Source organism: Macrosteles quadrilineatus, unplaced genomic scaffold (assembly GCF_028750875.1).
Source record: "Macrosteles quadrilineatus isolate MER2022 unplaced genomic scaffold, UCM_ALF_1.0 Scaffold_8__2_contigs__length_117827958, whole genome shotgun sequence".
In the NCBI taxonomy this organism is placed as follows: domain Eukaryota; kingdom Metazoa; phylum Arthropoda; class Insecta; order Hemiptera; family Cicadellidae; genus Macrosteles; species Macrosteles quadrilineatus.
Window position 1 is genome coordinate 43,828,807 of NW_026542601.1, and position 23,468 is coordinate 43,852,274.

The window sequence follows — 23,468 nt, forward strand, 5'->3', positions numbered from 1 at the left end:
AAAATAAGAACCAAAATAGCATTAAATTTTATTCGTTGAGTGAACAAAAATCGTTTTATCTATGACATGCTGCTATCTTTTTACGTTCATTTATGATACGTACAGTCGTATAACTCACCAAATCCTTTTAACCTCTCCAGTAAAATAAATTCGCCACAACAATTTTAAACAATGACACAACATTATCCTTAACATGTTTCAATCCAATCAATCATAGATTGCCTAATCCATAAAAGTCTTAACGTAGTCCTCCACTCGTATGATTCAACTTCATAAACAAGCAGTCTATTTGCATTCACAAGAAAAACTGAGATTTGAAACATCATTTTTAATAACACCCGCATTAAATCAGACCCAACGTCAGAGTAATGGGAGGCTGAAGGGATAAATAAACTGTTAGAGGGTGGAAGGGCCTCCAATTAAGAACTTGAGGGGTTCTCCACGGCTGTGCAACAGTTTGTTGTAGCGGGGAGCAAATGCTTCCTGTCCACGGGGGGTAAAATGGGATCCCTTCTTGGATTTCTGAAACTCCGCCTGTGTCCAACAAGTGTCTGTTTGGAGAACCCGTTTAAACAGTATTTGAAATGTAGGATTGTCGAAATGAGGAACCGCTGGCAAATAAGAAAGAGAAGAGCTATTCATAACGTCAAATTCCCCCGTTTAGAACGCAGTTTTGCAACTTTGCAACACTTCTTGATGACCTGTAACCAATGGTTCCAACGGAAACGCGGCACTAAAGGTCCAAAGCAGCAATTACCTGAGCAGACAGACAGACAGAAGGACTTAAGGGCGTGGTTGGATGCTGTAATGGCCACTGAGGGAGAGAAAAAGAACAAAGGGACATTAGGCCGATGGCAAAAAGCCGAATGTAACGATTACAGGCCTATCGGGTTACTGCCCTGTTTTGGAAAAAGTGTTACGATGTCGTTACGCTCAGTTAAAATTACTTGCTTTAAAGATATGAAGGTTAACTTATTCTGTGTGATCAAGGTTCATGTTGACATGGGGGTTAAAATCTAATTTTTTTATTTTTATAGCTAAAATATGTCCAAGTTATTATAGATCACTAAAATCATAATATAAATGTGACATATTTTTTTCTTTTGCGACGAATCAGGTTTATGATTTGAAATTAAATTGTTCATTGTAATTTGCCAAACTGTCTTTTAGCGACTGAATAATTACTTATCAATATTAAATATATCTAGTCTTACACCAGGTAAAAAAAAATTGCACACCAAATAACATTTCCAATCAAACGCGTTCAGTCAGTAAATCAAACCGACAGGCATAAAAGTGATGAATCCTTAGATTAAACCGGAAAATAAATTCACCCTTCAAAAACAAAACGAGCCGCGTTAATGGAGTCAAAAGGTGTATAATTTTTCACAATAAATTAGGTAGGAACTGGTGCAGTCATTATATCTTGACAGGTCATTATCATATTTACCGGGCCCGGTAGCCGCGCTGGGAATTTGAGTGTCCGAAATGTAGAAAGGGTTATTTATATTCATCTGACTGTTGCATTATTAAAGCGCTTTTTCATTTTGACCGGTCGCCGTCTATGAGATTCAATGAATAAGAAACAGCTGGGTGCAAATTGATGGGCAATCGCGCTTTGGTGTTAAGATATGTGATCTAGCAAGATAATCTTCATTCGGTATCGTCATTTCGGTACATCGTTTCTTTAGGTAGCATTATATTTATGTCATGTAATAACGTAGAGTTAAAGGATATTTAAAATTTCTTTGTGTAACTGTAACCAATCAGTCAGTATCTACATTGTTGTAAGTATATTAATATTTAATTTATAACTTGACCATAATAGATTGTTTTTTTGTTTCAGCCGTAGAAACTCTGAAAATCGTCAACAAATTCAAAAATGGAAACTGTTTTTTTATTGTTGGATGGTAGGCTATACCAAAAAGTTTAAAGGGGCTTTTGATTTAGGAGATATGAGATGATTTTAGAACGATAATCTTCATTAACACGTTTTTAATTTATTGGCGCTAGGTCAAGTGGGATTCGAAAACATTAATGATTAAAAAATTAACTCTGTATTTATTGTTAACTATTATAATTTACAAATTTTTCTTTTTACAATAATACTTTATGGTTCTATACCGTATAAAGCCTCATCATCCTTATTAATATTTTTTAATTTAAATAATATATAATTTTAGTTTCTTAGAAACTTTGAGTATCTTATGTGATAAAATAAACATATTAATACGAAAATGTTTACTTTCTGCTAACCGTGTTGACTGTTGAGCAAGATAAAATTATTCCAGATGTCTACAAATACTTAAGTCAACACCGTTAATGACCCCTGATTCCCAAATAAGCTATTAATAATCGATTAAGACGGAATAACCCTCCAAAGTGTGAAGAAGAAGAAATATAAGCTCTTATCCGGCTTGCGCGGCGCCGTGGGGATTACCATACAAATCAGGGGCTAGCGATCACTGTGATAATTACCAGTAATCGGTTTAAAGTAACCGGTTCCAAGCGGGGAACTGGTTCCGTCAGTTTAGTTCCGTCACGGTCGCCGGAAACACCGGGACCTTGAGCGTCCTTGTTGGAAACGGAAGTAGAGTACGGAGAGTAAACAAGGTGTGACGGATGGTTGTAAACAGCGTCTTCTGTATTTAGTCTGCTACTAATTATCACATTTTGTTGTTGTTGCTATATGGAAGGGTTTTAGTACAAGCTATGTAATGTTCTTTTACAGAGCAAATAACTAGGAGCGTTTTGGTTGCTAATTGCCAGAGAAAGACTTGAAAACAGAGGAATTGGTAGACACGACATATTAGAGCATGTCAATCCACTTCAAGTATTCTTGCAACCCCCAACAGAATATTCACAGACGCAAAATTTAACTGCAAAGCCTTCTTTTGACAAGTAGTATTCAGTATTCCTTTCTTCATTGTTTCAAAACATTCTATATTCCATGCAAAATTCGTTTACAAGAGTTGAACAATACAAAAGAACTAACAAAACTATAAGAGTGGAAACAATAGACGGCATAGAGAAACAAAGCATGCTCATTTATATTCAACGCGCATAGAACTCGCTGGCTGCTGTTGCAATAAGCCGAAGGTCAAATCAACAATATCGGGTCTAGACCGGACCCCTGTGGTACCCCATGGTTAGCATTACCGCAGTGAAAGATTAATTAATCAGCGCAACTCCTGAATAGGCAGCCTGTTTGGTTTCTTTCCTCTTAGCGGTTTGCGCTTTAAATTATACTCTGCGCAAAGGAACGCAATACGTTTTGCAGCTTGTTACTGAGTTTGCAAAAGAATGCAATTGGGTTAGGTTGGTTTCTCATGGAAGGTCTTGAGACGTTTTGGAATCTGGAGTGAATGTGACTTTACAAGGGTGTGCGTGTAATTAATATTTTTCTTAGTGGATTTTTACAATACACAATTACCAAAACTACGTGACTCAAACTTATAAAACTGTTTTCTTTTTTTGTGGATTTTTTCACTGGAGAGAGTAGGCTACACAAAAGCTTTTACGGAAAGCAATCCAAAGCTTGTGGATGTTACGGGAATCGATCTCGTCCCTCCGAAACCGAAGTCAGAGACGCTAACCTCTAGGCCAGCAAACGCAATTTTTGTGAAGATTATGAAAGTATTATTCCAGATAGTTGTCAAATTAAAATTTGTATTCTTCAACACTTAAGTCGGACTAGTGGTATTATCAACACGCATATATGTTATGAGTTTTACCTAGCTTTTTACCCTGCTTTTTAATCTTTTAAGCTTTTGACAGCACAAAATAGTAGTTGACAACAATCATTTTAGACTTGTCCATAACCTCTCCCAAATCATAGCGTACCAACCAACCAATCTTGTTCTCTAACTAGCCGAAAAAGAGGGTGGTATAAAAATATATACCCAGTAGAGTTTATGGTCCTCTAGCTCAAAGTTTAGCTCATAAGTGTCAAGCTGTTCAAAATATTTCCAAGACCTGCTAGATATATTATCCAGGCCCTGACGCCACGGGGGAACAGAATGACGCCGTTATTTAGCAGGCCGTGGACAGACGAAGTCCAGCTTCTTTTTCCTCTCTCTGACTTCTTCTTCTCCATAACCTCTGATGTATGCGACACCTCACGCCGAGTATCACTTTGACCTTAACCCTACCATATTCCTTTTATTAATCCCACGTCATATTCTTGTTTGTTTGCCTGTGTTGTCGGGGTTAGGTTTCAATTTATGACGTGTCTTTTTGTCTTTGCCTGGGAATGAGCTGCAATTTGTTTTTATTGTATGACTTCATGGGGTCGGATGCTTTTAGATAAGCGAGCAGCTGTTGAAGTTGGTTTTGCAAGCAAAATATCTTTTGACAAGGCTATTGTCTTGATGGGTAGAATTTACGGTTATAATTAGGGATATTTTTTTAATCAGTTACTCAAACAAATTCAATAGAACTCCAAATGACATTTTTAAAGTCAATGCAGACTATCCTTCTAAAAGAAAATCTTTCACAGCAACGCTTGCGTTCAGCCAGTCTTTATTATGACTCCTAATCTAAATACATACATTTAATGGAAAGTGGAGGAATTCTTCATTAAACTTGAAACTAATGATAGCCTAACAAATAGCCATAAAATCCATCAAATAAATTAACCAACTCTAAAACATCTGGAATCAATCACGACTCCTAATACTTGGTAGATTTGCTACTCACGTTTATGTCAAAGATAAAAAAATAATTTATCTTCCAAGATCATCAATCATGTTCGCAGTTGGCCCTTATTAAGACAGACTCGTGAACATGTCAAAACACTCCTGCGATCAGCTGATCCCATGTATCAGCTGATGGCGAAAGGTCTGTGTTTCTTGTCAGCTGATAAACTAAAGCCATCTGGATATCGTCGTAGCGCGTGCTAGACCCTTGGGCTTGGGCACATTCCAGAGCCTTGGTTTACTCAACCGTCTCGTAGTTTTGAAACTTGACAGCGTGTAATATCTTGTACTTGATGTTATCTTGGCTTGGCCCATTGTCGTCATAACTTGGACTTGGCCTCTGGCGGTTGGCGTTTGGCCTTTGTCAAGAAGTATGTAGCAAGGCGTGGTCTTGCATTTTGATTGCGTAGTTGTGTAGACCTATTTTACATGATTGCTAACGGTGGGTCAGTATACGAGGGACTTAATGGAACTATGTCACTAACTATGGACTATGTGAATCTACTGTATCAGAAGGAAGTATTTGATGCATTATCATCCTAAATACTACAGATGATGTGCATTCACTATTACTGTATCGAATTCCTAGTGAATTCTTGCAACTTCATAAAAAAATACATTAAAATCACGAAACAGAAGAAGACTCATATAATTTCTTACGTTCTGGTCAAATACAATCATAGCACAGACGCTTCACAAATCACAGCTCTCTCAGGTCTCAGGGAAACTAGAAAATCACCAATTACACATGCCCAATGCAGAAGAAATAAATTAACAGAGTGGGGACAGCTCGATGAAGTATGAAATAGAACAACTGCATGTTATATTGCAAAATTAAAAGTAGTTACACTAACATTTTACTTGTTCTATACTGTATAGCATAGCAGGATCATTAAGCACGTAACCTTTCTTCCAAGACAAAATGCACACTTTATAGGAATACTAACTGCAATTAGGACATTACAGACAATCAAAAATCTTCTAGCACACAATACAATGCACCTTCAGGCTGGAAGCATAATTCCTCATCTCTCCCTCCGAGACAATGCCTGATCTACAAAGCCTCTTGTAGCCGCCATAAACCCGAAACCACTTCTTATGCGACATTAAATTAAACAGGGCCGAATAAAAGCTCGTAATTACACCGCTGGGGCCATTAAATTTTAACGCTTTCTTTGTATGACGAAATCATTCGAGGGGAAAAAAGTGGAACGGGTTGTTGTGGCTTAAGGCAGGCGTAAATCAGCAGTGAGTTGGTTGCCGGAGCCACCGCCAGGGGCGCTGTGCGCTCGTTATAGCTAAATATTCATCGAACCAGTTTTGATTTCTGATTACAGCTTGGGTTGCGTCAGGGTTAAGTTGCAATGCAATGAAATGTTGCGAGGGTTAATTATATGGTGGTGCTCTTAGATTGCTTTCAGTGGTTTTGACGAGACCAAGTAGTTTCAATGTACAATCCAAAGAAAAACTTCCAAGGAAATAATTCCAAAATATATGGTGTCTTTGGATAATCCATGAATAGATAGGCACTGAAAGTTTGCAATAATATAAAAGCGTCTTATAGTTGATGTTAACAACAGCAAATACCAATATCCTATTTTTCATGATTCGGAAAAGACACCGTACGGGGAAATTCGAAGAAAATAATCACGATCCAAAAGATAATGACAAGAAGCTGTCAACGATAGTTCCAGAGATGCAATAAATCTTCATCAATATTCTATAATCCCGACAGTTTCTGCATAGGTATCTTTCTGTGACGTCCACATCTGTATGCCAAAGTGCGTTGTGTTCTGTGATTGGTCCTTTGTCACCAGCGAGGCGCGAGGTGCATGACAACTCTGCATACAACAACGGCGCCATTTGCATTTCAATAATTCGTTAACACTTGGACATTCCTTTGTAAGCGGTGACAATGGATTGAGTACTGATGAACCTTCCAACATTAGGTACACGACAGAGACGCATGTGAGAAGAATCTCATAGTGGGGTACCACAGGGCGTCGTGCTTGGACACTTTGGTAACGTTCTTTTCATTGTATGATTATGAGAGAGACGCGGTGTTTAACAAAGTTTTACATTAAACGTGATGCTGCAGTGAATTGTCAAATGATAGAACGACTATCGTGTTTATTTAGACAATGGGCTGTTTGATTCAACCATTTAAGTTGAATTCTCAATTCGGCACCTTCTTCAATGCATTACGTTCAACGCTATAACCGACACCAAACAATAATCTTTTAATGTTTTCGAAATTATGTTCTAAAGTTTTACAACTTTTCAAGGCTCCGAAAAAACCCCTTTTGAAATTACTCCTGCGATTCTCATCTTCATCCACCTGCCAAATCCTTTCAATTGAACCCTTACCTCGAGCAGAAATTTAATGAAACCTCCAAAACCAGTTTCAACAACGAACCCTTCTGGGCTCATTAGTTCTTGCCAATTTCCTCCTACTAAGGGCTACTCCAACAAAAGGGGTAATTAGCCTGGCCACCACGAAGGGCTAAGGATTATCTTCAGAGTTCAGGTAGAACACCTGTCTTTCTTTGTTGCCCAGTCAACCAACAACACGCTGTTTCTGAAAACTCTCCGTAGATACTTATCTACCTTGTTTGCGGGACGAATTTGGAACCCAACAAATAGTTGAGGTGGGCTTAAATGGCGTGAGTGTAGTCTGGAAGATTAGGTGTTTGGGGCTGTTGAAGGTGGCGATGGAGATAGAAGAACTTTATCTTCCTAACATTTCCTGGGGAAACCCTCAAGTCTCTTCAATTGACTGAACAAACGGGTTTCCTAAAGCATATACGAGTTATAGTCAGTGTACTGTATAGCCTTGAACGATAATTTAGATAAGTTGGAGAACAGTTTCACGATTACAAATTTTGTGGTCAAGGTTTTAATCATGACGACTAACGAAGAGCACAAACAACAGTTAATCAACGGGAATTCGCAGCTGTTGTACTAATGATTGTTGACGTTGTCACAGGATATGCTTGTTTCTTTACGATGCGTTATCATTGTTGTTTATGAGTAAGTGTTGTCATTTCTTATCAACATTGGACGTTGCTTGCAAACAGCTTGACGTTGATGCTATGCTTCATGTCACTTACGTATACCAAACGTATTAGGTATCTAAAACATTCACATAGAAATCAGAAGCAATACCTTCGGAACACAACTCCAGTTACACGTTTTCCCTCTTGCGCAAGAACAAGTGGGCAATGAAACTCATGAATATGTAAAAATCACAAGAACTAGTCAAGGTCGTGGTGTTAATACAAGAAAATTACCCTCCGAACGCAATTAGGGAAAGTAGTGCGAATTGATTTGAAATTGCAAACCTGTTGGAGGCCTTGCCGACTCGAGAGCAGACCATGAAAAAGTGTCTAATAACTGACATCTAGCAGAGAATAGACTAGTTGAAATGGACTCTTGAACCTGGCTTCTTTTCGTAGCATTGTCAAGCTATTAGGTACAATTAGATATTCAAGAGTTGGGGGAAACTTATTTTTTAAAGGTTTTCGTGGTTAGAAACCTAGAAAACTTAAGACTTTTAACATTTTCTATGAGGTACTCTTAGTCATTGCACCATACAATAAGTAAGAAATCGCTTCAAGTATATTCACGAATAACATTGATTTACTAAAATTATGATTTTATTCTTTACAGTAATATGCAACATCTACGACAGGAAAATAAATATAGGCAATAATAAAAATTCAGTATCACTCTTATTTTAATCCATAATCTCATACTCTCTTGCGAATTAGAAATTTGCGAATACATCGTTAACCGCATTGGGGTGATTGCCTAATGGTAGCCTAAATCGAGATTATGATTTAAGAAATCTTGTATGATATTGGAATCTTTTTTTATTTCAGGCACAATCGAACACGCAAGAATAGAAAATGCATTACGAAATAGACGAGGACGTTGGTTAATTAAAATTCTATAAAGAGCTTTGGCATTAAGATTCCACTACAACGAAATTCCAAGGTCCGTGGAACTGGCTAAATGCGGATTACAGTCGGGGATTACAATTTGAGTAATGACACACTCACGGCGCCCCTACCGGCAATCACCGAGATTAGAAATTCCGCTCTGCGCCGGCGTACAGCTTCGGCAGGGATCGTAAACATTCGGCTGTCTCCGTCAATGTTCATGCTTTTTCCGTCGTAGGTTTTAGCAATGGGAAGAATTTATTCCGTAAAAATTAAAATATTCAATTACTGATATATTACACACTTGGAAAAATAACAGTTTAAAAGCGGCTATTTGGTTCGACGATTTTGAATTTTATTTATCATAAGTGTGCTTAAATAATTAGTATATCACTTTACATAAAAAATATTTTAATTGTAAGGGATCATTTCATTAAGTGTAAGAAGGGCCTTAAAAAGTAAAGAATTTATCATTTCACTTATTTTTTATATTAAATATTTTTTAAACTAAAGCCTTATTGAATTAACGTTGAGACTATGACCACGTGAACATGTGACACTAATTCATTGTTAGCGAGTAATTAACTGTACATGTTAATGCAATGAACTTAATGTGAATTTCACCTTACTCTTAATTTAATTCTTTACCATTATATTATACTGAATTTTTGCCAAGCTACTAGGCCTAAATGTGCGCAAACAATTAACTCAAAGTATGATCCAAGCATTTCCGTTTTATCCCCTTAGTAAACATAAGCAATTGACAACAAAAGTCTCTTTGACCGGATGTCAAGTCAAGTATGTTACAATCAGCTTACTCAATCAAAACAGCTGTTCAAACGAACAGCTCACTGACTCACTGACTATGGTGCGTCATGGTCAGCTGCTCTTGACGCATCTTATTTTACAAAACCAATTGCATTCTCGCAAAAATTACGCAATCGTTTAGCAAATATTACAAATTTTGAAAAAAAGTTTGCAAACGCTATTTTTCTAGTTGGACCTTCTCTAGCAAGAAAACCTCACAAAATCAATCGGATATTTGTAAAGATTACGTAATAATTTTTAAACTAATTAATATGAATACAGATTTTGCATTCAATATTTCTCTGGGTTTGAGTCAAACTTCTCCCGCCAGAAAAGAGGGATCGGCGTAAACAGGTAAATGGCGCGATCAGCGCAGCCATTAGTTGTAATGGGAGGATAATTCTGTTAGCGACGCGCAGGCTTGTTACCTCTAATCTAGTACGCATGCGCAGAAGCCGCCCATCTCTGTGTCCGTCGGTGTGTTGAGCCGCCTAAATTGTAGAGGAATTTTAAATCTTTCACGTTTATGAATGTAAGGTTTTTGCGAATTATCGTAGTTGATGTTAAAGATAGTCAATTATTAAAAAGTACTGTATGAATATTTTTGTTTCATTAGTAGCCTATTTCAATTTATTAACTTAAACCACAACGAAACACGCTTAATTTTTACATTAGAATAAAAAGTATACTTGCAGATACTTTTTATTCTAATGTAAAAATTAAGCGTGTTTTTTGGGTTTCAAGTTTCTCTTACACATGAGTTGGCTGATGTCGACTGTATGTTTCTAATATTTCTGGAGTACATTTGCTACATCTCTTTGATAGTACTATGGTAGTGGACAGTTCGCAGTTTACGAAATAGTTCTATTAAGTAATAAAACCTATACACTTGGTTAAATAGCACTACATAAATATGAAACATCAAAACATTCTTTATGAGTATCGAACAGAAACGTAGCTTAAAACTGCCTCAAGCTGATCTATGAGGATGACAAATCGATGCGTTGTGTTTTAATCTGTGAGCAAATAGAGAGTCAGCTTTGACTTTTTGGACCGCAAAACACTTAAAAAGTTATCAGTTTAAACTATCTATTTAAAGTTTTCTCAGAAAGTAAGGCATGTTTAATCATGATTTGCATCCCACATTCAACGTTATATAGATTTAGGAGTCGATCCCAAACACGCTGTGTTGGACAAATTCACCCGGTAAATATCAATATTTTTTTACGAATACATTACGCAATTTCTTACACTAATTCAGAAACTTAAATAGTATTCCATTTAATTATTATTATTAGAATCGTAATTAGTATTAAATGATTGATTTGATTAACTGTGGGGTGAACAGTTGATGAATGTTCGGGGTAAGTTGGTTGTAAATGTTATATAATTAATTCGTGCAAAATGACAACGTTTTAAGTAAATTACATAACAATTAATCAATATTAACAATAATATAACAAGCAATCTCCATTCATGTATTAATAACTCAGATAACAAGACAAGGCCAATTCTTTGCGCGGACTATTTTACTACGCCGACGAAATGACAGTGTTATGCGCATGCGTAGTATTTAGTTTGCCGACAGAGCACGTTACTAAACACATCGATAACCTCAAACTACACACTGTATCTACGTAGCGTTCACACAGCCGGGCTAATGGTCAGAGCGGTAGATGAAATGCTAATCGACTGTCTGCTAGTTATTAATTCGGAGTTCGAAACTGACTTATGGCTCCCCCGGGCCACGAATAATGACAGAGAGGGTTAACCTAAGCGTGGGATAAAAACTTTAGTCAATTTAGATGTTATTATTTAGGCTAATATGAGGAGGAATCGTTATTTTACATACTAGAGGTTATTGCTTACCTCTGCTTTAAAAATGAGACGACATTCTAAACAAGTTTAAAGTCCGAATTATTTTGGTTTGTACCACAATTTTACCTTTCTCGTGATGAGTTAAAAGAGTTAAGAAATATTAAATTCGTCCCTGGATCTTTTTTTATGTGACTGAGGAGAGTAAATTCATGAACTACGTTTATTTTACAAATAGAACCACGCAATTTATTTGGCGCAAATATTGTATACATTTTACATACACAGCCTACTAGTTTTCCACACTTGTTCGTGTTTACAGTTTATGATTAAATCTCACGAATACTAGAATAAAACCAAGTATTCGTGTTAAATCTGTTCCAAAATAAAAACGAACTTTGTATTCTAATCAAAACATTTGATATCATCCATAGGATTTTACTCAATTAATACGACGGACCAATACAACCATTATCAATTTCTTCTAAGAAAATTATCAACAAAATAGTATTATTAAGGAAAAAGAATTTGAAACCATCACAAAGTCAACTCTTCAAGGAGTCGACACCTCCAAAAAGCCAATGCAAATTAGCCTGTCACAGCCGAGTGTGGGCCGGCTACTATAGGCGTGCCGCAAGGAGCCACTCTGGGCCCCGCGTTGTTTTCGGTTCCCAGCGTCCAAAACCTGTTCGTGCGGCGCAAAGCCTTTTTGGAACTTGACCTCTTCCTTCATGACTGAACCACGGGGCGGTCGGCGCCTTATGGTGGTTTGGTGCAGCATTGGTAGTTGAATTTTGAAAAACAAAGGGCAGCACTTGGAGAAAAAGAGAGATATTTGAGTGAGATTTCGCCGTGGATGCAGATTTGATCTGAGCGGAAAATGTTTGAAGGCCACAATTTTCAATTACTTCACTAATCCAACAACCCACTTTAAGTCGATGATCTTTGTAACATTGTTTCTGAATAAGACCAGCTAGCTTTTAGGCAGGGCTATTTATTGGAAGCCGGATAATCAAGAACATCTGGGCCAAATTCGAACCAATTAGAAGCTACTGAATTTTCTAAAGTTTGAACCGACGAACTTCGATTGTTGTGTTAGGTGAGGTTACAACACATTTCATTAAGTTTTTAATTTCAATGTGATCTAGCCAACATTTATTTCTTAGAAACTTTGAAAACACTTAACTATTATTACTAAACGCAGAATTTCCCGAAATAGATATAATACCAAGTGCAGGAAATCATTATTATCTTACAACATTAATGTAAATCAAGATAAATTAATTAAATATTATGATTAATATGATTATATGATTAGGTACATTAGATGATTCACAAATATCATTCCGCGTAACGACATTATTCCTAACATAAATTAAATGTGAATGATTAAGCCTACTGCCAATTTGAAACATTTACCGAAGAAATAATATATTGTTTGGCTTGAAAACGAACAAGTCGTTTTCAGCGAGATGAAATATTAAATCGAGGACGCATTGTATAGTTTTTGTAACATCGATGGTTTTCCCGTCCATTTACTTACCATTGATATCCATCAAACCTCACACGGAGTGGCCCAACATGTGAAGACATCTACAATATCCGTAACGTAACGATAATGGGAAAAGTACCATCTTTTTCCCAGCATGTGGGGTGATTACAATTATAAATGTGTTGACTTTTTCGAACGCTTCCTATATCTCTCCAGCTGACATCTGTATCAAATGACGACAAAAACCAAACAGGATGAACATTAGGCTTGTAATTGGAATATTTTGACCCATTCATTCTACTTAGTCGTTTTGAAGAGATCGTTAGTAAATCTGCTATGAATTAAGATGATAATGTTTTTGGAGTATGTTTAGAAACGTTAGTTGGATGTTATGGATTTGTTTGAGGTTTTAGAATCTGGGCTTACCTGTAATTTAAATTAATTCCTGTTTTGATCAAAGATTTCCTGTAGTACATCTAAATCAATACAGGTTATTACACTAAACAGGTTGGTTTGGACAGCTTTTACCTAAAAGTTTATCGAGTATGATTCAATGTTTATCCATGAAAATTCCACTGATGTTAACGCTTAAAAATAAAACTCTTGTCATGAATGAGTACAGTACAACAATTAATTAAACATGTCAATTGTTGAGTTCTATTTTGATTGGCAAGTTATATTTCAGTTCAAAATTTTAGATATTCTAACTTTAGAATGGAATAGCACTGTTTGCAACTAGAAGCTGATGTATTGTTCAATGATAATTTATTTATTCACAATTTAAATTTTCGTTTTGACAAAAACATACAAAACAATAATTTTTAAAGATAAGTATCCTCAATCAACTAAACATGTAAACGTCCCCAATCCATTAGCAGTAAATGTTCACCATTCTATTTCCATTCTGGTCCATCAGGCGTTTTCAGTTGCGTTTATTTAGAAAAGTCCACCGTTTCTAAAAGGAATTCACGGTAGATTTAAAGCCTGCTAACATGTGCCACCCGTGTATTGTGGGCATTTCAAAAATAAATCCCCTGCCGGGTTTTGACCGCTGCTTGGACGGCTAAAGACGAGCTTTGTGTAAGGCAGGTGATCTCTGTCAATGAACTTGGTGCTTTTGTAGCGTTTGAACATTTAAAATCGGAACTGAATATCGCGAATGACATCTGTTGAATGGCTGGCTTAACACTTTTTACGTAGAAAAAGTGACTGGCCAACAATGAACTCGATCTACAGTTAATAGTTTTTTTATCTGCTCTACGTATAAGTTTTTTTTTATTTAATGTTACCTTGAAGTCTAATGTTTAAACATTTCTCTGGCAGTTAGAGTTTGTTAAACAAAGGGGCTATTTTAACAATACTCTCGACTTTGGTTTATTTTTGTTACATAAATTGCAAACTGGGTTTTTAATGTAATTATGTTTTGTAAACTACCGTATAGCCTAGTGTCAAAATGTCAATTATAGTGGTTCGTAAATTATTCCCCCTTTTTGTAGTGATTCCTCTGAAAATGTAGTGTTTTTGCGTCTTCCATAATTTTTGTTATTAATGACGACTTTTAGACTCTCGTAACTCGATTACATTAAATTGTATTCTACTTCTCACAGCGGTAGAAAAACGCGCGAAGTAAACTTATATCGGTAACGACTTATGATTCAAAATTAAGTTAGATGTTTACTAAAATATAACCAATTCAACTTTTGCCAAAAGGAAATTAAGTAAAGCTGTATATCCTGGTTGATTCCTTTCCATTTTACAGATTTTTTTAACAACACACCCTCTAAATCAAAACAGAACAGCAGCTGACGAGAGTTTAGGAAAGATGGGGACAAGGAAAGTTAGGGACACGGAAAGTTAGGGCCAAATAGGGGTTCGACCGGGGGGAGGGAGAGATTAGCTGAACTAGGCTCTGAAACGACTCTTTTAGAACGAATCGTTCTCTTGTTTCAATTCACAGAGAGCTACAGTAACGGGATTGACTTCAAAATAATAATTTGAATATTTCCAAACAGTAAACCTAAAAAAATTAAGAAGTATTTTAAGTAGACTAAAATGCGATGATACTGTGTATTAGGAAGGAACTCTTAAACAAAAAAATAATCGTTTCAAATGTTATTTGTTTAAGCACATAATGCGTTGGAATAGCGATAATTAGTTTGATTTTTTTTGCAATTTTGAGGATGAAGCAACCCGGCATAATCCTGTCACTATCTAGTTCCCACGAAATCTATCTACTGACTATATCACTGATAGACAGAAAATCACATAGTAAATGGAATACGGAATACCTGGAGTATACAACTGATTTGTCAGTTTGTAGTTATTTTAATTATCACCTTAATATATTAACGGATGTCTCGTAATTCTTGCGTACACATACAAAACTGTCTACGGTCATATTCACAAAAAGTAAATTGTAAAATAAATATAACTATGCCAAAGAAGCTGTAACGTTGATGGTGTTGTTATAAGTCATACGGCGACGAGCATCTATCTATATATTAATAGGCAAGCATGTTTCTTTAAAACCTTTTTTCTCAGCTCGTGTGTATCGTAGGGAAAATCTACGCATACCGTTAGAAAGCTATTTTCCTGTAGGTGTGCAGAATCCCTTTATAAATCAAAATAGGCTCAAAAATAAGCACAAAAAATGAATTTGAAATTTTAAAAAATTAACATGGGTCTTATGCGTTGCTATGGTGATGACAAAATAACAACACAATATAAACAGAAAATCAAAACAAATGGAAGACATTCCAATCACATGTTTTATTTACAGTGTGGGATGAAAATAGAGAAGTTTGTACAATACATACTTTTGGTCGATTTTTCGACCACGGGGCGTGCTCTCGTATACATAAAAGTGTAGCAAATACTCCGTAGCAGCAAACCTAAGTACTTACTAAAATTAATGTTAATTAAATAGGAAATAAATCTGACAATTTTTATGGAATATTTTAGTAGAACTCAAGCCGGGTACATGGAAATTAGCTTAGTTTGCAGGTTAGCTGCGGCGGGGGTATTTTAATTTAGTTTCGCGCCTCGCGGCACTACCGGATCGCACAGCGAAAGACATACGGTAATAAGATTATTCCTATTCTTGGCGTTATAACTATATGCCTACATACTTTTGCCTTATCCAACATCATACCTTGCATGTTAGGCTGCCAACTAACAGAATTCGTTGTTACTCATGGTTTGGCATAAACAATGTTTTAAATGTAGGCCTACTGTTCGATGTTTTTTTATCTTAAAATATAATTGTTGCTGGTTAAATTAATTTGATAGTTTCATCCTGAGATCATTAGTTCACCTTATTTAGATTAACAAGTTATTGTCAATTGACCAAAAATTTATCAAAATGTATTACTTTGTTAAGACTTAGTACTATTGATTCACTCTGATTCGGATTCCTTTGACCCTACTAAGAGTTATTCTTGCCCGCGAGTCTATGACATGAGTTAGTTATGTACCGATTGTACTGGTACTTTGAACCATAAATACATTTTTTTCAAAAACCTGTACCGATAACGAACGTGTAAAATTTGTCACTAAATTAATTGTCCTGGAAGCGATTCCAAAACACGTCACTGATTGTAAATAACTTATAACTTAAAGATACAAGTGCAAGTTTGTAGGAAGAACACGTTTCTAAACAGATCGGCATTTGTTTTCAGACGAAATATTATATCGTCACATTATTGGTATTTGGTAAGTGACGTTTGCAGTAAAGAATTAAAGAAAACGTGTCCAATATCATACAAATCAGTGTTTGGATAATTTTTTATATAAATATTTCAATCAGTATATACTGATGACGAAGGAATAAATTAGGCCTAAATTACTACCACTTTTAAGAATTCACAAAAAAAAAATAGTTTTATCAACAGCTGATCCTTAGAGTTCCTCTTTTGCGATTGCCACGTAAAACCAAAACAATATTTAGGTTGGGAATTGGAGGTCAATCACACTCTCGCAACTACACAAAAGTTAACTGACCCGAGTGACCTGACACCCCAATAACTGGCCTGTTTGAAAGGAAAATCTAAGAAATTGCAAATGTAGTCGATTCGGAGAAACGTGCGAGGGGATTAACGGGACATCGCTGTATTCTGTTCACTCATATTTCCATTACCTTTCCAAGTACTGAATGTTTATGGGTTTGCTTAGATTAAACAAAAGGTGGAATACTTTGTACCAGATGCCTACGACTACATTTTACAACAAGTATTTCTTTAATCTTTCTCAGTAATAGCTAGTCACGGGTTGTTCCTGAATTATATTGTATTATTGTTCTAATACAAACGAGAGAAATTCGTCTATGTTCACGGTCGTATAACATAAATTGGAGGCTATAACATCCTCACGAAGTTGAAGCTACTGTTTTAGAAATATTCAAGTGTATTTTTTATTTAAAAAATGTATGCTTGAATAATAATTTACAATTCGAGTTTACTCCGTGATTAATAAAATAACCCTACAAAAACACTTCAATGTACTAAATCTGTTGTCCCTAAGCTCTACAAAAGTAACCATTTAAACAAGGTGAAAAATGTAAGGGGAGATAGAACTAGATATAAATACAAGTCGTAGTTACGACTAGACCTAGGTACAATAAAAATAGAGAACGAGTCGATTTAAAGAGTCGTTCTCAGAGCTTAGTCAGCCTCCGTTTGCCTCCCCCTCGGCTCAAAACCCGATTTGTCCCCAAGTTTCCGTGTCCCTAAGTTTCCTCGTCCCCATCTTTCCGGACACCATATTTATCCATGGGTTTTGCACCGTTAACGGCGTTAACACCCCCTCGTCAAACTTTCGCTTCATTCTACACCAGCATTTACGGCCTCAATAAACCAACCTTTCGATCCCCTTTCTCTTGCCTTCTTCAGGTAACGTCAGTGGCAATATAGCCATAAAACCATAAACCTGTCTCTTGTGTTCCCATCGGCCTTCGTCAGGTGTTAGCCTTCCGGAAAGTTTCAAAGACTCGTGGACATTTAAGATTGTATGATGTATTTATGATGTTTGTGATAAGTGGATCCTTCAAAGCATATTTGAGATGTATACTTTTCCTTGGCAAACTGTAGGTCTAATTGTGTTATCCGTTATCAGAATAGGGGGTTTTACGTTCTAAGGGAACGGTTCGAACGGACTTATTGTCTAACGCCCTCCTTTTGATAGATTTAATAACTAATTAAACGCAGTAGGAACTACTAATGTTATCAATATATGGTCCTATGAAAATTGGCATCTGAATCATGAATCGATTCAGCAAACATCAGATTTGAAAGCGAACGCTATAACCACTCGGATACCCAGGCAATCAATGTGCCATTATTCGTTTCCGTCGCAAGTAGGCCTAATCTTTATGGATTGAGTACTGAAAGATGAAAAAATTAAACAGAATGAACGGTATGCAGTAACTGGAATCCTAACGGTAATAGCTGGAAGCCTAAGTTTTGTTTACAATTTCTCCTAAGGTATAACCATATTAACATGAGACTTGGATAGCATAATAGTGTAATTATTTTTTTTATCGCAACGTTAAGTTTGACAATCCGTTGAAGCAGTTTTTTGGTCCTTTAACTAGGCCACTGCCCTTATAAATCCATCCTACTCGGGGGCGGGAAAAAATCCTTACCTGAAAACTCCCTTCCGCCTTCATGGCTTGCAAAGCGCGCCAGAAAATATTAGTCTAAATTCAACCTCTTTGGTTCTTGAGACAGAGATAGTGTACCAGAGAGCACAGAATAGAAATACATCTTTCTTCTGTAGTATTATAAACCAGAAATTTGATATAGCGGTGTTTTAATTCAAATATTATGTACCTATAGTCTAAGTGTTATGCTTGGTATGGAAGATGAGGAGAGTTGTTAAATAGATATAGAGAATTATAATGATGTATTATATATGTATGCAGTATTGAATAAACTCCTTGAACGTAGTGTAGTTATCAATTCGGTAATTCAATCTGCATACTCACATTACAGGAAAAAAACTTGAGCTTGTGGTTTATCGTGTGTTTGAAGTTGTTAAGAACCATAACATGACCAAGAAGACTTACGGTAACCTTGAACAAAGCTCTAATTGCTCGAATAGAAAAGTAAACAAGAATCTCAGTTATATAGCAACCTTTAAAAAAAGTATGAAAGTATAAAGTACAAAGTATAAAAGGAGAAGAAAAATAGAACTTAAAACTAAATAGGTTAACGAAATCAAAACAAACCTGCCACTCCAATCGCACTCCTCTCCCATCACGGTGGCGAGCGATGCTCCAAAAAAGGTAAAAGTCCACAGGAAAATTGTCAAAAGCAGATAAACAGGGGGATCCTTAGCTCTTAGCCTGCCCCTTGGTCTCTTGAACCACATCGCATTATAGTATATAACTGCTCGCACTGTAACACTGCCACAGTCACTCGTCACACATCGCGACACTTTTGGAAAATACCGCAGAAGCGAAATAGGTCGAAAACTGGCAAAGTCAGTTTTGCCTCCTTTTCCGTATTCGGTGATAAGGTTATCACTGAAGCAGCGATGTTGCACTAACGGAGAACTCTCTGATACTGGTTGAGTTGATCAACAAGTGAGTTGAGTGGTGGGAGTAGTAGGGGAGGGTATCTCACTCTCTCACTCTATCCCTCCCCCTATCTACCTTTCTCTCTCTCACACACACTCTCTCCCTCTCTGTCCCCTTCTTCTACTACAATACCGCCCGGTTAGACACAGGTGGGCGTCTGGCCTTTATCAAAATTCGATCTGGATTTATTGTGCGTTAAGAGCCCTTTCGGCGATCTCGATTTTTGAGGGGGACTTCTTGATTGTGTTCTGCCCAGAACGACCGAAATAACTGTATCCATCAACGTCCGGGGCTGCGATGAGAGCGCGCTTTTGAAAAATCGAAGGTTGTAATCGATTTTTTGGAAAGGCGGTTTTTAAAGGTAGGATTAGCCAAGATTCATTAGCGGGAGGTTTCATTATTGGAATTTGCGAATCATTTACTAAATAGTTTGGCAGAAATATTAGTTTTTGCAATATGATTAGCTTCGGCTTTTGCCATTTAATTATTGGGTAAAATTTATTAAATTAAGTTTTACTAATTTCTTGTTTACAGAAATCAGTAAAAACGTATACAAATCTGTGAGGAGTTTAACGTTGTACAGTCAACGTTATTCAGTCAATGAATAAACCTTGTTAGCAATAGAGAATAGAGTGAGATAATAAGAAAAATCACAAGATTCATAATACAATTAGATAACTCTCGATGCGGAATATAATATTTTTAAAACTATTGTGTCCAAGGTTTGTCCTTTTTACATTTATGTTATACCAACCGAAAAAGATAAATAACAAAAACTTGTAAATCTATTTAAATGCAGTTAGTTATTTTTTTGTTTGTTATAAAGTGCAGGCCATAGAATGTTCATTGATTGAGAGAAAATTAAATTTAATAATATGTATGTTATATTGACAAGAGAGAAAAAAATAATAAACTGGTTTTGTGTGTTTTTTTTTGTGAACAATATAATGTGATATATAATAACAGGCTCGTTACCACGAACTACAAAATGGCCATATTAAATTTGTAACCAGTTTTAGAATACAAACTATCTTACTTGATGTTTTAAAATACAGTACTATCTTCTTATTCACCAGCGTGTACAAAAGTAACATAACATACAGTACCTACTGTATGTTATCATGTTACTTATCTGTGGTGAATGAAATTTGACTTATTCTGTAGATTTGCTGCGGTGGGGGTATTTAAAAAATATACAACTGCTTACAGCTGGTCCGTATACGTGTGATGTATATACTTCAGTGTCCAAACGTCAATAGTAGAGCTAAAAATTTGATATACATTCTTTGTATTGAATTTCGTCTGTCATTATATTAGTCAGTCAGAATTTCCACAGGCTTTCGCCTTAAGACCATGTTAAAATATTTAATCCTATCATCCTACTCCACCTCTAAAGGAACGTTCTAAAAATCGGATTACAAAAACCATACCAACTACTTCAAACTATGTGTACTACTACTACAACTACTTCAAACTGTAAATTATTTCTGTACAAAAACAAAAACACCCTATACACCGTTACAACTCCCAGCGGTCTGTGCCCCTCATTTTCCCAAGTTGTGCAACGCAAGATAGTGTCTCTCCCAATTAAGCCACAACGGTACAACGACCAATTACCTGTGACATTTGCTGTTCGTGAGGCTCAACCACGATGTCACCTGAAGAAGAAGGGTGAAACTGCTGCGAAACGTCGTACAATGTTTACTTTTAGAAACGCGACTGATCACTGCTGTTTGATAACGGTAGTTTACTGTTGAGATGTGACCTGTAGTAGATGAAACACTGAATAGACATTTCTTCCTTATATTCAGGTGAAGAAAATTATACTAAGGGTATCAGCCCCGTATGCTCATATGGGGTGTTCTATGATGCTTCACTTTAAATTTCTTGTTATTTCACCGATCTCAAAACTATTACGATCAAATAGAAAGATTTCTTTGTAGACTTTCGTTCGTCCTCTAGTATTTCCATCGAATATTAAATTTCAAAATTTACACCAAATGACAGGCAAGACTTTAAATCGACATCTGCGCACTCAAAAGACATACAAACTCAAACGGACGAAACGCTGTTGAAACAGTCTTTGAATTTTACAATTTAATAAGACGTCTTTGAAGTATCTATTTCAATGGTGGTGAAATGGGTTTGCAATCATAAACATCACCAAGCTCATAAACTACTCCTCTTCGGCCAGCCTTTAACTCATACACTGTTTTATTTTTGCCTTGTTTTCAATATACCTTTTGCCATAGGGTGACCAGAAGATATACTGGTTACACCAACAGTACAGTATTGTTATATTGACAATACATATACATACCCCCACCGCAGCAAACCTTCAGACTTACAATACAATTGTTTTTGGCCTCTGGGGACTCTAAAACGAAAAGCAAATCGGTCCCGGGTCTAGATACCATGAGCCCTAAGTTGGGAAATTCGCCAATAGTTTTATTCATTATGTGCTTATTATACTGTGGTAGTTACTCCAACAATACATCTTCCAAAATCGTTAGCAAGAAATCCGATGCAATTAGATCTGCAAGCTTTGAAAAAACATGCTGTACCAGTTACCTGTGAGAATCTGTTTAATTTAAGCGTTATCTACACTCCGTACAAAAGGGTCTCATTACGAAGGTGCTTTTATACGCAATTAAAATAATCAGTACAAAATAACTCTGCGATGTCAACTCAAACCCAATTATCATGAGGTTAATTGTGGAGAGTTTCGCAAGGAAAGCGTCGATAGAAAGTGGTTAGGGGCGGATTTACTTTTTCGTTTTGATGTTCCATCACAGCAACATGAAAAAATCATCCGATTTTGAAGAAATTTTGTAGAAATATTCAAATCACTTTAAGTATATTTGAGTTCACAAACCATGATTAGACTATAGGGACGGGGAATTTTAAGGGGCAAACATCTAATTCGAATTAACTCCTCAAAACATAACATTCATAATCTTTCTCTGAACCATTGTGTCGACTTTAGTCCAATAACACTTCACAATTAGAGCAGTCCAAACACAACAACCAAAAGGCACAATTAGTTGCTGCTAATAATTGTTTAAGTAATTATCCTCGGGGTTTCCACTTATTAGGTGAGCAAAACATCATTAGCCCAGAATAGATTTAGTTTATTTTTTTCTAATATGCTTTTGTTTTCAAACGAGAATTTGTGTTTTATGATAAGGTTGGTAATTAATTATTTCTAGCAAATTAGCAAATTATTAGAGAGCCTGTTTTTTACATAGGGCTAGGCTTACAAGGGACCATGGGATTGCAGCTGGAACAGCTTATTGTGCACCCTCATTCTCCATCAAATCGCGACTATTTCAATGTTTTCAAAAGTCTGTGAGAGTAGTTATGCACAATCTGTTTGCACGTAATAAATAAGTAACATGCTCGTAAATAATTATTCAATGACAATTTAGTCATATTGGCCCTGTTGACGGAACTGTATTTGTAATGTTCTATAATACAACACTGTATTACCAGGCGAGTTTTGCGAAAAGAGTAAACTACAGTTTAATAAAAGTATAAACTTTCCATACATTACTACGTAAAATACAAATAAAACCCCCGCCGTAGCAAACCTGCAGACTAAGTGGATTTCCATTTGCCTGATTACACAAAAATGTCTCCTTAAATATATCACATTTATTCCCTATTTGAATATAACTATTTTAAAGAGTACTTAAGTTTTCTGCAACAGGGATGGTATAAGTGTTTTTATGTTAATAGTTTAGTAAGAAATATATGCATGTTCCAAATTTGATCAAAATATGTCCATAAGCAAGCAAACCCCAACAGTATACTTATAGGATATATAAGTATCCATAAGAAACACATAGGCCTAGAACACAATGATGTTCTACATAAGAATAACATGGCAGTTTTAAATTTACAATTTTTCGGAATTTTCCCCTAACTATTAGCACAGAAAACATAGGTTTTCTGTGCTATTAGGCGCATACTAACGCTTCAATATACTAAATTGTATATGTTTTTTAAGCTCCACAAAATTGTTTGGAAAGAAAATGCTAAATTTTATGTTTTTGGGTCAAACCCCGTTCCCGTAGTCTGATCATGCTTGTTCGCAAACTCGTTCGAATAAATGTAGGTTTACACGTTTGTACTTACTTTTC

The 23,468-nt window shown here is 36.1% G+C and overlaps 1 protein-coding gene across 1 annotated transcript in view; it reads right to left on the reverse strand.

Moving 5' to 3' along the window:
• Nucleotides 1–19,303, reverse strand: part of LOC129001851 (meteorin-like protein) — a 32,676-nt gene extending 13,373 nt beyond the window's left edge. Inside the window, exon 1 of the mRNA XM_054429306.1 lies at nucleotides 18,976–19,303. Within this exon, the coding sequence (XP_054285281.1) occupies nucleotides 18,976–19,118 (143 nt within the window). The 5' untranslated portion in view covers nucleotides 19,119–19,303. The remainder of the gene's footprint in view (nucleotides 1–18,975) is intronic.
• Nucleotides 19,304–23,468: the final 4,165 nt, after the last annotated feature.